The 16,615-nt window shown below is 37.5% G+C and overlaps 1 protein-coding gene across 2 annotated transcripts in view; it reads right to left on the bottom strand.

Annotated features, from left to right (window-relative positions):
• LOC101164469 (homer scaffold protein 3) overlaps nt 1-16,615 on the bottom strand; it is a 53,083-nt gene that overhangs the window by 17,698 nt on the left and 18,770 nt on the right. For both annotated transcript variants that reach the window (XM_011474031.4, XM_078945872.1), the window contains 4 exons: nt 16,398-16,554; nt 15,054-15,185; nt 13,895-14,002; nt 1,495-1,631 (listed from right to left, as the gene is read on the bottom strand). In XM_011474031.4, the coding sequence (XP_011472333.1) occupies nt 1,495-1,631; nt 13,895-14,002; nt 15,054-15,185; nt 16,398-16,554 (534 nt within the window). The remainder of the gene's footprint in view (nt 1-1,494; nt 1,632-13,894; nt 14,003-15,053; nt 15,186-16,397; nt 16,555-16,615) is intronic.

Genomic DNA, 16,615 nt, shown 5'->3' with positions numbered 1-16,615 from the left:
TACAAGCACGCCATCTTGTTTTATCTGTCTTTTTTAAACTCTTGTGCTTATTTTCATTTTGTGTTTGAAATAAAGAAATTGAACTGAAATTGAGTTGAAACAACACAGCCTGAATTACAGTCCAGAGGTAAAAATATACATAACAACATGTGCTTTTCAATGCCATAAATACAAAATCAGTATTTCCTTCCAACGAAGGCTGAAGACTGAGGAGTAGCAGTAGGTCTGAAAAAGCCAGAGTGATAAAGAGCTTCACAAAAATCTTTGAGTTTGTTTATTTGTGTAAATGCACTGGCTAAGGGGAGATATTTGCTGTAATTTTCTAAGGTTTTAAAAAGCTTTTCTATTTGAGTCGCCCTTCTATTGCATCATTTTACTGGTTGTGTGTTTTTGTCCAGTATTGTTGACACACTGCATAATGTAAGCTTTGTACACACTCCTGCAGCTTCTTCCTAATCGTCAAAATACCTGAGACCAAATTTTTGTTTTTACTCCATTGGAGTTTTTACTTACGTAAATTTTAGATATAATTTTTTCCCTGATAAAAGCGTTTATCATAATTTCAGAACAACCAAACTTTTGCTTTTTTAAACCAAACGGTAAAAAAAAGGGTTTTTTCCACACCTCTCTAAGGGAAATAGTCTAGGATGTTATTTTTTAAAACAAGTCTTCCAAAACATGTTTTTTTTAAGACTCTGGTGTGTGTGTGTCTGTGTGTGAATGTTATCTTTGTATAGTGTAATGTGTATATGTTTTATGTTATATTGTGCTTTGTTATGTTCTGAAGTATTTTGATATTATGTTGTATTATTTTAAATGTATTGTAAATGGTCTGATGTATTTTTTGTGTTTTGCTATGTGTATTATGATGTTATAGTGAGTTGTATTGCTTTAGTTATGTAGTGTAGTGTTATGTTGTTTGGTTTATGTTGTGTTATTTTGCTTAGTACTGCTTTTGTTGTGCTGTGCTATTTTATGTTAAATTAGGTTGTGTTATATTAGGATGTGGCTTTAGCGTGTAGTATTGCTATATGTTATAAGTTACATTGTGTAGCAGTGCTTAATGTCGTGTTGTGTTTTATTGGGATGTAGCGTTAGCTTGTTATGATATATGTTATGATATATGTTATGATATATGCTAAACTGTTTAGTATTGTTTTATGTTGTCTTATACTGTGTTGAGTTGTGTCATATCAGGATGTTGCTTTAGTATGTAGTATATTTTGTCATATTATGTAATTTTGTTTTATGTTGTGTTGTACTTTGTAAAGTTGCATTGTGTTATGTTAGCTTGTTATATTGTACAGTACTGTTGTATTGTTTTTTTACAGTGTAGTGTTATGTGGGGATATGTACTATTATATTATTATAGGTTACATTTTATTATGATGTAACAGAAGAAACTCTGTCGTTTTGTAAAATAAATAAATAGAAAAACATGTTCCCACTCTTATCTCGACAAGTCCAACAAGAAGAAAGAGAATCTGTCATTACCCCTCTGACAGCATCTTCTTAACCCTTTCCTTCTCAGCCGTCAATTCCACCTCAGCGCTCTTGCTGCGGAACAGCTTTTCCTCCCCAGGCCCGTTGACTGTCAGCAGTGGTGGAGAATGACGGTCTTCAGACAGCTCCTTCAGCACAACAAGCAAAAAAAAAGCATTACACACACAAACACACACATAAAATAAGCAACAATTTTCCATCAGTTTCATTATGTTTCTTTAAGAAATTTGGACAACAAAAAGAAAATAAACTTTTTTTTATTTGAACAATAATAGTGTGGTTGAATTAAAAACATAACACCCAAATAATTATTTTAATATTTTTATTTTAGATTTAATTTTTAAAATACCAAATAAGAGGACAGTAGCAGACAAAAACACTGAGAAATCTTGTCTTTAGTTCCAGCCTTCATTCCTTCTCATCACTGGAGCAAAACGCAGACACCAGCACAGAACAGAGCTCAGCCTGCAGGTGCTTCATATGTCTCGCCTGGACTTATGGGAAAAAAAACGATCAGTGCAGATCGAGCAGCAGCCTGTGAAGCCCAGCTGTTCGTCTCATCCAGCCTGACAGGTTTGATTGGACTTAACAGGAAACGGCTCAGTTTCAGGAGTTTGTGTGTAAATAAAACGGTGCTGACATCATGCTGCCATGTTGATTCCTGTTGAGAAATTAGGTACATACTGTAACACACATGTGGACACCTTACTCTTCAGGAGTCATGGGTTTGTCACTTGATAATTTGAGTGTTTTCGGCTTTTGAACATTTAATACATTTTTTTACATTATTTATGAAATACTATACATTTTTATTTAGATGCAACGTAAAATGTAAAAAGCGTTTTTGCCGTTTTAATTTAAATTTAAAATATCAGCATTTCCCCTTACTAATACTAACCTATTCTGCAAAAAAATATCACAAAGTATTTTTGTCTAGTTTGTAGTATAAACAACTTTTTTTACTATCTTGTACCTAATCTTTAATATTTTGTTGTGTCATTAAAAAGGTAGTCTTTTTTTTTAAACTGTTGTTTTTAACTTATATTTTACATATTGTTTTAACCAACATTATCTAAAAACGTGTACTTCCTTGGGTCGGCAACATGAGACTCTGGAGCCACATGCTTCTTCTCTCCATTGTGGCTTTTTGGCTGCAAAGAAAAATGCTACCAATTTCAATAAATAACAGGTTTGTAGTTTTGGTTCATTTGTTTTAGTAAATTAAATTATGTCATTTATATTTATATTCTTAACATGTCCGATAACTGACAAAAATTAAATTAAGAGTGGTTTATTTTTAGAATAAGCTTAAAGAACATGCATTTGAATAAAAACTCAACACCAAGGTTATGTTTATATTTTATAGTAAAAGGGCAAAAAGTATAAAGGTGCACTTAAGTCATAATCATGGAAAGTGCCATGTTTCATTAGGCTTTCTTGCATCTTAAATGAAAGTAAATTTGCTGCAGCTGGAGGATCCTGTTTGACACTGGGGCTATGTCCGAATTCATTAATACATAGTGCACTAAAGTGCATTCACCATTTTGTAGTGCTGTCCAAATTTACTATTCAAAAATCAAGTAGAAATTTCCTAGAAGTCTCTGCGAAAAACAACTGTGCATTGATGCTCACTAAATTGGTGAATATAGACCACAATACATTGGGTTTAAACAATTTTTTGCAAAAATAAAAGTATTTCAATGCAATTTTTCAATAAACCATTAATGTTTTCATCATCAGAACACAGTGGATTCATCAATAGTCGTGGTAAAATGCTCGAATCGATTAGGTTTTCACTTAGCAAAAATCGGTTGTCATTTTTGCCATTTACAAAAACAAAAAGTAGTGAACATGGTGGCCGAATTGCTAAAATCCAGGGCACTGGATAGTCCTGCACTATATAGTTATTTTTAGTAGTTAGGGATTAGGGTGGGCATGCAGACATTGCCTGGGTGTGTTTTATTTTAAAGTGAACTTGTAAGTGCTGCTATCAAAAGTTAAAATTTTTCTATGTAGAAAATTTCAATAACTTAATTTTTGTAAATATTTAAAGCATACATTATAAATGAATGGCTTAATGGACACAAAAACATAAATAAAATGTATTAAAGTGCAAAACAGGGATTTTGCGGCTTTTTCTGGGTTTTGGTCGGCAAGAAACTGGAACCAAATGGATCTTTTAGCCTTAAAGGTTGCAGATCCCTGTTGAGGTATTATTTTATTTAGGCAAAAATAAAGATAACTGGACTGTTGTAGCGCTTTGAATAGGATAATTTTTGGTGGGAAAAGTATAAGCAGGTATGTTTGTATTGATACTTTAAAGATATAAATCTTTTAATAAAATCAATACACGCTTATTTCTAGACATAATCTTTCCAATTATTGGAGCATTATACCTAAATATGAGGGTTTATAGCTAATTTGAAGATCAAATTTGGTCTTAAAGGATCAGGACATCACAATTTAATTCAAGAACTCTTTCCAAGACAAATTCTTCTTGTTTTTTTTTTTTTGGCTGATTTCTTCTACTTATAAAAAGGGAAAAACATCTTGTTTTCTACATTTTTAACTTGTTTTGAGAAGCACATTTTTCCAGTGTAGAAGAAAAGAATAAGTAAAGAATATTTTCTAACTTAAAAGGATAGATAGATAGAAACAATGAATGTGAGACTAAATGATGTCTCTTGGGGAAATAAAACACTATTACTATTATTATATCGGTTGTCTGCTGGGGTGGCAGTATGACCACGAGGGATTGCACTCGATTGGACAAACTGATTAAGAGATGTGCATCTGTGATCGGGAGGAGGGTGGACTCTCTGGGATCTGTGCTGCAGAAGAGAATGAGGGCTTTGACTCAGAGCATCCTGGACAATCCCAGACATCCTTTGCACAACACGATGTCAGGTCAGAGGAGCACACGGAGTAATAGATTCCTTTCACTGCGCTGCAGGACAGAGCGCTTTAAGAACTCATTTGTCCCTACAGCTATCAGGCTGTTTAATGAACCTGCCTGATATGAACTGATATTATTTTGTGAACTGTCTTTTTACTGTTGTTTGTTGTGTGTGGTTGTGTGTTTTGCTACCGGACACCTGAATTTCTCCTTTGGGAGATTAATAAAGTTTTATATCTATCTATCTATTAATCAGGAGCCAGCAGATTTTGTTTCCGTCTTTTTTAGCTGTTCTTGGGGAATAACCTTCACAGAGACATGAAGTTTAAACAGGCTGAACAGGGAAGACTCATTCACCTGCTTCATATTTGAACAAGTCGTTGACGCACACAGATGCTCTGACATCATCCTCATCCAAAACAATCTGCTGTGATGTTTTCCCTCCTGCTGTGTAGAAAATTCTCCCATGTTTGTAAAGCATTTCTGTTAAATTAAATGTTGAACATTGAAGACTCCTCCAGAAGCGTGCTTGAAAATTGGCCCCATTTTTAACCAAAAATCACTTTTTTGGCTCTTTCTGCGTTAAAAGAATAATATATAAAGTTGAAATTGTCAACCGCAGCATCCCTCTCTGAACATTACAACCCTGCATTTACAAGAGAGAGCTTATATTATTAATTTGAGAAGGGCTGACTGTATTCCCCCTGGGTTAACTGTTAATCTATTGCTCCGCAGCTCTCTGTCTTGTAGATTTGTGCAGAAATAATACAAAGTGGACTCGTGCAAATGAGCTGTGTGTCCAAAGGATTAAAGTTATAAAAAAAATTGGAGAAGCTCCAGTTCAGCCCCAAGAACACCAGATTAGCTATGTGTATTGCTGAATAATTCATACAGCAGGTCATGTTTAAGTCATAAGTTGGATTACACACTTACAGCAGCTCTTTCCATATGTGTCTGACTGGAAACAAGGCATTCAACCACAAAACTGCAAATAATCAATATCTATGAGCTGTGACTGTAAAAGAGTTCTACTCCTAAAAACACCCCATATGTGATATCATCGGACCAAACCCTGTGGGTAAGGGTTTCAGGAAAGTGTGATGATACTATTTTCAGTTCATGATAAATAAAATATGCAGGTGCATTTACAGTTGATATTGCTGTTGCCCCCCTCAGAGCTTTCCCTTTTTTTATGGCTGCTGCGTTCAGGGGCTTCATTTGCTCTGAAGTTGACTTTAGATAAGATCTTAGATGAATTATTGAGCTTGATAGGCCATGCAACTTTAAGATTACAAACATCCCTGTCCCAGAAACAAAAGGCAACGTGCACATTTGATGTTCAATGGGGGAACAGAGTTTGTGCTTTTACGCACCTGCGAGAGCTGGAATCGATGTCCCATGATGCACCACAGGAAGAAAAAAAGAAGCATCATTATGAAGTGATTAAAGACAAATGTGTTTTTTTAAAGACCCACACCAATTAAATTGTGCTTTTGTTTGTTTTAACAAATTCTTATAGCATTTCTCTCATGACAGACATATATAAAGAAAATTGGGGTTGACATACAGGTTACTACAGCAGGCCAAAGCTTCCTGCTCTACTCCACTCCAAAGCATCATCCACTTGCAGACGACTAGATCCACTTACATCTTCTTTTTCCTCATCCAAGCGGATATCTGGCTCAAAAGCTGTACAGCTGCATAGCTTCGATATTGCTCACCATTTTTGTTGCATCGCTAATGTTAGCTTGGAGTTTTGAGGGGCTGTAAAATAGTAGGAGTGCATGTAAACAAAGAGATGATGGGAAGTAGGGCTGGGCTTATTCCACGCCAAGAGTCCCGCCTACAACTCAGATGCTATTTTCTAATAAACTTCTGCTGCTTTGTAGAAACTATGTCCTAGAAAACGACACAGGTTCTTCGATTTTTAGCTAAAAACATCATCATAATTTAAAGACCACTGGGAACACTTTTAAAACAAATCAAAAGACGATTGGAGTGGGACTTCAACCAAACACTAAATCATTTTTATCACACGACATTTATTTTTTGAAGATTTTTAGTTTTTCTAAAACTCATAAGAATGCTGATCTGATTTGAAGGCAACCAACATAAAAAACAACACTTTTTTTCCCCCTGTTCAACATCATAAAGGGAATACGTAACAATACAAGTGCTGCATTTTATCACCTAAAACTACATAAAAGCAACTTTCAAACCGAACCGAGGCGAGAAACAGCGGCTTTTAATCAATGGAATCCCTCCAACGTTAAATATTAATCCTCTTTGCTCGGAGCTTTCATCGTGACATTTCTGCCCTACTGTTTGTCTTTTAGTTCATCCAGACTGTTTACTTATTTATCTCAAATTCCGTCCGTTTTTTGGCCTCTCAGCTTTATGAAGCTCCTGTTTCTACGCGCTGGATTTCATTGAGACCCAACATTGTTTATTCATGTGTTACGCATTTACTCAAGCTGCCCGTGACCCACGGGTGCCACGCACTAAACAGTACACAGTCCTGCCTTTACTGTTTTTGCAAAGATACTATCCTACACTACAAACTACTTGCAATGATTTAAAACTTTTTAGACATTCAAGATATTGTACAAGGTTTAAAGTTGTTTAATTTCTCTTTGCTCTACATCTTTCCAGGTTTTTCTCAGATCAGCACAGCTGAGAATTGATTGCTTCATTCAGAGCTAGGATCTAGAAATAGGGAAATTATTACTGAAATAAATCAAAATCTTTTCAAACTCTTGACAGTAAAAAACTTGATTTAGGGCCTCCAAACAAAAAAAAACAATTTTACACTGTAATTTTTGGCTCATTTTTTGAGGATGTTGTTTTAAAGTTCAGTAAATGTTGGTAAGTTAGACTGGCATTCATTACCATGGTTTTGGAAACAAAAATTTCAATTTATGTTCCAAGAATAAGTGCTCATTTTATAATTTGTGACGATGTATTAAGATGGGCTGACTTGCACTAAGATTGTATTCTTATTTTGTTCACATTCTGTTCTAAAATGAGTCATTTCCACATATTACACTAGTTTTTTGACACTAATTAAAATGAACTACAATTAAGTACATAGAAACTCAAAAATACAAACCATTTGCTTAGAACTAGCAAAACAATGCCTATTTTTGGGCTGTATAACATTCACTTTAAAGTTTATCTAACAATGTGCTTTTTTAGCTTAGATTTGGATATTTTATCATACGATTTTGTTAAGTAAAATTGCTTTCTGCCCGGACTTTTTATTTTCATTTGTTTTTTGAGATTAGTGTTCTTTTACTATTTTTAGGCTGCCTCTTTTTCCAATCAGTGGGCAGGAAGACCTGCTTCCTGCTGTGAATAGTTAGTAATTTAAATTGTAATTTATTTTCTTACTATCCCATTTTGCATAATAAATCTCAAGCACAGCATAATGTCCTTTAATACATTTTATTTTTCTGCATAAGTGGTTGCCAAAATATTATTTGATTTCATAAAATGTACTTTTTGTCAAACATAAAAAAATAAAAAGTAAAAAAGAGAGAGATATTTTGTCATTTTTAACATGGAGGTTCATTTGCATTGGTTTCTATTGCATCTATAGACAACAAAATGAGAACAAAACCAGGTCATAGGAAATACAACACTTTTTAAATCATCTAAATAGAACACCACAGAGCTTTACATGAGTGCAAAGCTTAATTCAAAAGCTATGCAAAGCAGAGAAAAAACAGCTATTATAACATGCATAATCATTGACTTAAGCCTGGATTAGCAGAAGAGTATTATATGGACATAATGGTAGGTCAACAGTCTAAATCAATCATTGGTTAAAGCAAATGATGTGAAACAGCAGATTTACAAAAGGATGAATGGCTCTCAAATGAGTTGCAAAAAAAGGCTTTAGACTTCTAAGGTTTATAACGTTTTTTTTAATAGGATTTTCACAGATTATTAATCAGATCATAATCATAATTAAAGCATTTAAATTAAAAACTTAATATGTTTAATTGAGAAATGTACTGAAATGAATTACCTCAACTAACATTTATGGTTCATGTGTGACATGTAACAACCTACTGAACTGTCTTTGCTGCCTTTAATCCGCACTGAAGCTGTGCTTGGCTGCATGCTTCATCAAGGCTTTACATCTAACAGCCAAGTAATAAAACTATTAGCCTCTACTTTTTTACCAACTGGTCTCTGCAAACGTGCCACTTAGCCTTCCTCATTGTCATCGCAGTGTGTTTCCCGCTTCCTCCTCCACATCAGCTCTGAGCTCTGTCAACAACGCTGAGAGCTGAAGCTTTACTGCATGCACATCCCCTGCTGCTCCTCCTATATCAGAGACAGAACATGCTCTCTGTGAAGCCCGAGGCTCCGCTCTACTGTTACTGACCAGGTTTGTTACTGAGCAGCTGATAGTAATGCAATGCTAAACCCACAGATGGAGCGGCAAACTCTTATGTTTGAGTGCTTTTCCTGCAACATTTTGAAGCAAGAGCCATTCATGCAGGAGATTCAGCAATAAACTCAAAGACTACAGCTATTTTTAAAACCGTTTGTATAGAGTAAATGTGTTTAAACCGCTTTAATTGAGTTCTTAAATGGCATTACAGCCCCACTGAAGCATTTATCGATATTTGGCAGTGCAGCTCTGACATTCTTCAACCTCATGCGCTCACAGTCCACGAAAGCATTGATTAGGTATTATTTCTTTAAAGCACAAGTTCAGACAGTAAAAAGGTGATCTTACAGCAGTCAGCTCGAGGTAAGCTGCAACCATTTTCCTGCCGTTTCCTGACATTTACTTACATTTTCATCATTTCATTTGTTCTTTTTGGGACGTTACAATGTTTGTGTGCTCTGAGGCAACATCCTTCAGCAGTGTCTGCCTGCCAGAAAGTAAACATGCCAAGGCAAGAAATCTATTTTATAGGAGGGGAGGAGGCTGCTAGAATATCAACACATGTGAAACTGAATCACCCAATTTCTCTCTTCCGTCCACATTTTTTGGTAACTTGCATTTTCTGCATTTGAAAATAATATCATTTAGGTTTTCTGGTGGTTAAAAAGTTCTGAATGCATGTTCCCAACCAAGGCTGCTCATCCACACATGTACAAGAAAACTTAAGATGGTTTGTGTTAAAAACCCACTCCAATGAAATGTTTTTTGGTGTTTTTGACATGTTCTTGTGACATTTTTTCTTTTGTTTTGTTTTTTTTTTTTTTTTTTTTTTAACTTGTCCTGTCCAACAGCTAGGCAGACAGATGAGAGCTGAGGGCCTCTTGGGTTGGACATATTTTACTTTAACAAGAGGGGTTATGAATCTTCAGACAAACCAAAGGTATGTCTGAAAAAACCCCTTTTGTAATTGAGGCCAAACTTTATTAATTTCAAACATGTCTGAAAATCTTTGGTGTTGGACCGGACGGAAAAGGAAAGAGGGGAAGAAGAGAGAGGGACGTTAGAGAGAGGGGGGGTAGGGGGTGATAATAGGAGGGGAAGGGGGATAAGACCATGAAGCAGCATAAAGCAGCAAGTTTACTGGTTGTTAATCATTATGGTAAGGTTCAAATGAAAAAAAAAACAAAAAAAAGGGGCGGAGCCTGTCCACACACACACTCAAATGTTATAAACACACCTGTTAGTTGCAAAAATGTCCACCTGTCGACATGTACACAAAACAGATAGTGTTCACACGCATACTTATGCCTTAAAACCAACTAGTGTGAAATATTTCAGTCATTCAGTCTGTTGAGCTAACACCTGTGCTCAGGTGAGTGTTTATGTTCTTCTAAAATGGATGGTGGAACGTGAAAAGAAGGAGGGAGAGTGCCCAGCCATCCCCACCCCAAGACCCCCACCGCACCAGCAGCGGCAGCCGGAATCCCCCCAACGCCACACGGGAACCGGCAGGGAACAACCGCCGCCCGGGCGACCAAGCCCGCCACCCAGGCCAGGGCCAGCAGGGCCGCCGCAAGGCCCCCAGAGCCAGAGAGCAGGGAGGCACGGAGGGAAAGAGGGCGCCGCCCCAGCCCAACCAGGAGAGCAGCCCCCCCACCGCGCCGATTGTGACATTTTTTCTTATGATGGAGCACATATATATAAAAAAAAAAACGCCCCTCTTCACCCTCTGCGGGTGGTTTCTCCTCCAAGCTCGGGTCCTCTACCAGATGCCTGGGAGCTTGAGGGTCCTGCGCAGTATCTAGCTGTTCCTAGCACTGCGCGTTTCTGGACTGAGAGGTCTGAGGTCTTTCCAGGTATCTGTTGTAGCCACTCCTCCAGCTTGGGGGTTACTGCCCCGAGTGCTCCAATTACCACAGGCACCACTGTCACCTTCACTTTCCAGGCTTTCTCCAGTTCTTCTCTGAGTCCCTGGTATTTCTCCAGTTCCTCATGTTCCTTCTTCCTGATGTTCCCATCGCTTGGCACTGCCACATCCACCACAACGGCTTTCCTCTGTTCTTTATCCACCACTACAATGTCTGGTTGGTTCACCATTACCATCCTATCAGTCTGGATCTGGAAGTCCCACAGGATCTTTGCCCTCTCATTCTCTACCACCTTCGGAGGTGTTTCCCATTTTGACTGAGGGGTTTCCAGTTCATATTCTGCACACATGTTCCTGTATATTATTCCAGCCACTTGATTGTGGCGCTCCATGTATGCTTTCCCTGCCAGCATCTTACATCCTGCAGTTATGTGCTGGATTGTTTCAGGCGCTTCTTTGCACAGCCTACACCTTGGGTCTTGTCTGGTGTGGTAGATCAGAGCCTCTATCGCTCTGGTGCTCAGGGCTTGTTCCTGAGCTGCCAGAATGAGTGCTTCAGTGCTGTCCTGTAGGCCAGCCCTTTCTAGCCATTGGTATGACGTCTTGATATCAGCCACTTCAGTTATGGTCCGGTGGTACATCCCATGCAGGGGTTTGTCCTCCCATGAGGATCTGTCCTCCAGCACTGTATCCTCTACTCTCCATTGCCTGAGACATTCACTGAGCACACTGTCAGTTGGAGCCTTGAGCTTGATGTAATCATGCATCTTGGATGTTTCATCCTAGATATATATATATATATATCTATATCTATATATATAAAATTGAACTTAAAGTGGCATTTCTGAGTATTTCTTTATTCAAATCATTATGAATCAGGATCAGACAAAAAAATGCAGTTTGAAAAACGCTGCAGTGATGTAGATGCTACTCGGCAAGCAATAGGCTCCCTGCTTCGGTCCATTCTGATCCATCCATTAGCAGACAAATAGATCCACATACGTTTTCATTTTCCTTATCTGAGCTGACCTCTGGGTTAAAACTGTACGACTGGATAACTGATATTGGTAGCCATTTTTGTTGCACCAGTCATGTTAGGTGTGAGGGACTGTAAGTTAGCTTGAGAGAGTGTAAACAGATGGATGATAGGAAGGGGACAGGCTAACTCTGCGTCAACAGTCCCGCTAACAACTCGGAGGTGAATTTCTAATGAACTCCTGCTGCTTTGCAGAGACTATGTCCTTTGAAAACAACACAGGCTTTTTGACTGAAAACGGCATAAACATAATTAAAAGACGACTAAAAATGCTTTTAAAATAGATAAAAAGATGATTGGAGTGGGACTTTATACACAAGTTATGTGAGGGGAAGACTAAACATAAACACCATCAGCATGTTCCAGGTCACACAATCCTTTTGTCGTGCAGTCATAAATCTACACTCTATATAATTCAGGTCTATAAAAACACAATATCTGAAATTTTTATGAAATGGGAAAAAGTTCAAAGCCAAGCGTAAATGCAGTCACTTGCTTCCTCCAGAATCCGCTCCTTCACTCGTGTGTTTGCTTAGTACTGAGCTGAATGTCTGACTGTGGGAGTCCTTACCCAGCCTGCATGATATTTATATTTGCACTCTGACATCCAACCCCTCAGGAGAAGGTGAAGAAGGATTTAGGGCTTCAGTGCATTTGTGCAGACTGTTTTAGTCAAACAAGCATTCCTTAATAAGGCTAATTTATCAAATCGTGCATTTGTTTAAAAAACACAAGATAACATTATTTAGATAATATTAATATCTAGCATAAACCACAAGAATCCTCATAAGAGGCAGAAAATCAGTGAGTATGGATGACTACATGACTGCTAAAAAAAAGCCAAATATAGTAAAGACAAGATCACTAACTGACGTTAGAATAACTTCAATGAGCATCACTGGCAAGCTTACAATTGTTCAGTCACAAATCTAAAAATATTCAAAGCTCCGTGACTGAAAGCCACATCACTTGGTTTGCAGGAAAAAGCATATAAATAATAACTATGATGGAATGTAAAGAATCACTGAATGTGGTGAAAATACAGTCTGACAGCCAGCTGAGGCAATAAATGGCTTAGAGGTCATCCAGGCAAGGTGGCACAGTTTGCTGATAATAAAAGAGGCAGTCCACTCTCCTTGCAACTCTCAGATTGATGCATAAATTATAGAGAGCAATTCCTGCCAGACTGTACCGCTACCCCCCCCCCCCCCCCCCAAAAAAAAAAAGAACAGGTCTTTTACAGCAAACTTTTAAAGCAGCTTTACATTTTGTATTTTTTTCCCTTAAAAATAAAAAAAAATTCCACCTTAAATTTGTCATACTACTAGGAAAAAAAGCGGCCACTGTCCCTTTAGCAGCTGCCAGATTCCCCGTCAATTATAGATGATTCATCCCCCTTTCCTGCCCTCCTCTCTTTATTCTCCATCATCCTGATACCCCATTCTTCTTACTTTCACTCCCAGTCATTACTGCCCCTTTACATATGTTCTGCTCCTTTTTTCTGTCTATTTTTTATGCATGAAATCTTTTAATGGAGTTAAGGAATGAAAGAGCAATGGAGCACCCAGATGGGGATCCGTCTAATCCCTGGGCATATGTGTGTATGTCTAAAATAATCACATTTAAGTATAGAATGATGAAATCCTGTTGGTGACCATATTGTGCATATATAGCGTCGAAGTAAGTCACTACAAACTTGAATCTGTCGCTGGTTCTTATCCAGATGTGAAAGAAAAAGAAATCTAAATATAATCTTTGCTTCAAATGTCAGGAACATGGAGGGGATCCCTCAGGGAAATCTCAGCACAGATGGCACATAAACATGAAATTAAGAGTTGTGCCATCAGGTAATAGAAACTCTTAACTTCGTAATTCTTAATACTTAAATATGATTCATTGTGTTGCAATTACTTTTTTTGTTGTTTCTTTTCCAAGAGATTTTTGGAAAATTGCCTACTATAAATGCACATTTTTTTAGCATATATTTATGTCTGCCAGGTAATTCTGGCAGTAAAGTTTACAGAAAATTACATTATAAAGTATACAACAAATATTTATAATTTTTCCTCATTTTGGTTGAATATTCACGTAACCTTTACTGAATATTAGCGACAATAATTTGAGCATCAGTTGCGTAGAAAATGGGAGCAATTGCTTTTCCTTCAGTTAGAAAGTACAACAGTACTTCACCTGAGGAGCTGCGATGCTGAGAGCAGGGTTGGCCAGATCAAACCTCTCCTGGGATTTCTCTCTGGCCAGCCGGGCTGCCTCCTTTATCTCCTTAAACTGCTCTGCAAACTGCAGAGGAAAAGACGAAAAAGGCACACAAAAAAACACCTTTTTAATGAATTGTTTAAACATGATGCAGTTTCATTGCAAAAAACCTTTTCACAAACACTTTAAGAGTTACGTCTTAAACTCTTTTTTATAACCTCAGATTGAACAAAGATAAATTATTCTTCTGGTCATTTCTGAAACAATGTTTTCTTAATCTAAAATGCCTGTAAAAGTGTCTTTTTAAAAATAAATAAATATCAAAGTAGGCCTACCTACGGTGGCCCTAAAGTTCAAATGGCTTCAACAAATCATTTCAAAGATCACGAAGACCATTAAAAAATCAAAACAATAACAAAATAACATTAACATTTTGGAAATCCAAACAAAATGCCAGAAACAAAAACACAATTCAAAAATTATTTTACACAATTAAAAACGACATGTTTCGGAAAACAAAAGTAATTTCCAGAAATCACAATGAAATGTTAAAAAATGAAACACAATAAGAAACTGGAAAAGGTAGGTACTATGGGACATCACTGATTGGACAGTAAATGGTAAATGGCATTTATTTGATTTATTTGTAGAGATTTTCTACCTTCCTCGAAGACCCAAAGCGATTTACAGTCACATTCACCCATTCACACACACACTGATGATGGCGCCAACCTTCCACCAGAGACAAGGTGAGGTTCAGTGTCTTGCCCAAGGACACTTTGGCATATGGGCGGGCAAGACAGGAATCAAAGCTGCAATCTTCCGATCAGAGGTCAACCGCCCTACCGCTGCACCACAGCCGCCCCTGGATGAAGACGTTTGTCCATCATTTCAACCAAAAGTTATTTTGGATAAAGCGGTACTGGATATACTCATTATTAATCATCAAACTTAGTTTCAGTTTCAAACAAAGTATGCAGACATCTATGTTTTGCACTGTACCAACCTAATAAAGAAATGTTTTTTAATCGCATGCTGGAGAGTTTGCTGGAGTGTTACCCGTGCGTGTGTGTGTGTGTGTGTGTGTGTGTGTGTGTGTGTGTGTGTGCGTGTGTGTGTGTGTGTGCGTGTGCACCTGCTGCAGCTGCTGCTCGGTGGAGAAGCCCAGGCCGTAGACGGTGTTAGCCCGGCTGTCGGCCCACTGGCCAAACTTCTGGGAGGTTTTAGTGAAAGTCATGTTGGGGGTGATCGTGCTGTTGATGACGGCCTGACACCACAGATAATAAAGAACATGAATACAAAGTAAAGAGGATTTCTCATTTTCCCTTAACGAATAAAAACCAATACAGGAATGGGAGAGAAAAAGTTTCCATTCCATTAAAAAAAAACGTTCTTGATACAAAAATGTAAGTAACTTTCAGGACATTGTGTAAAGGTCGATATAATTTATTTTTATGCCTCTTGAAAATAACATTACTGTTGTAAATCTTGCACTGTAAAAAGCCTGGTTTCAACAGTCAATCATTCCTACGGTTGAAAAACTGGAAATCAGCAGAGCGTAGCAGCAATATTGTGAATTATCTCTGTCACTTTTAAATGTCAAACTCATAAACAATGATTGGTATTTTCATATGAACCGTCTTAGCCAACAAATAGTGTTGACTGCTCTTTGAACAACAAGAGGCCTGCTATTTACTGAGCAGCACATCACAATAAATGAGATTTTCCAGGGGAACAAGTGGAAAGCGACACTAAAACCAAAGCAAAATTAAAGTTTCAAATGTGGATCTATTACAACAATAATAAAAATGAAGCTTTTGAGACAAAACTTCCGGTTGAGTGTAAAGCTGTTTAAGAAATTCACCATTGTACAGCCAGAAAAGCTTATTTTCTTTTATTTATGTCAAATGATTCTTTTCATTTCTCCTCCAAATGCATCAACTCTCAGGGGAGCAAACTGGCATAAGTGACTGAATTGTTTCCAAGTTTCTCAAACTACAAAGTCCTTGCAAGAGTTTTCACTCCCAGGTGCTCAAAACATCACTTTGGCTGCTGTCAGCCTGCTGTGCATATTCAGAGAACTTTGTGTGCTTTTGACAAATGTATTTCCTCCCATCACACTTTCATATGAACCGATATATTTCATAAATCAAACTCTACTTAAACTTCTATTAATGACCACTGTATTTAATTAAGCAAATGTGATTGAAGTGACATTTTTGTTTTGTTTTCTGTCTTTTAAATCTATGCATTTTATCATTTCTGTAATGAGTTTGATAAATATGTGTAAATTCTTTATTGCTTTGACTACAACGCTTGAAATAAATCAATAAAATCAAAAAATCAAAATCAAATAAGGTTGACTTAATAAAAGGTTCAAAAATATCATTATTTGCAACAGAAGTGCAATGAGTTTTACTCATCAGACAAAGCAAAAGTCCATCATGACAGTGGATGTGTGATTTGTTGAGGCATCCACCTTAGTCCCGCCCACGCTGATGATGCGGTAGACGCTGCGGTTTGCATCGTAGAAGAAGGACACGGTGACCGCATGTTTGCTAGCCGGCAGCCAGTTGCGTTTGGTGGCCGGGTCGATCTGAAAGACGTGAGCTCTGGCGCTGAAGATGGGCTGTTCCCTTCAAAGCAAAAAGCAAGAGAAGCAAATGAATCATTGTGAAGCTGCGGCAGACTCCATGT

This window comes from Oryzias latipes, chromosome 4 (genome assembly GCF_053564925.1).
Source record: "Oryzias latipes strain Hd-rR chromosome 4, Olatipes_Hd-rR_3.1".
NCBI classification, from domain to species: domain Eukaryota; kingdom Metazoa; phylum Chordata; class Actinopteri; order Beloniformes; family Adrianichthyidae; genus Oryzias; species Oryzias latipes.
Note: the sequence above shows the minus strand (reverse complement) of the source record. Positions and strands in the feature narration are given on the sequence as shown.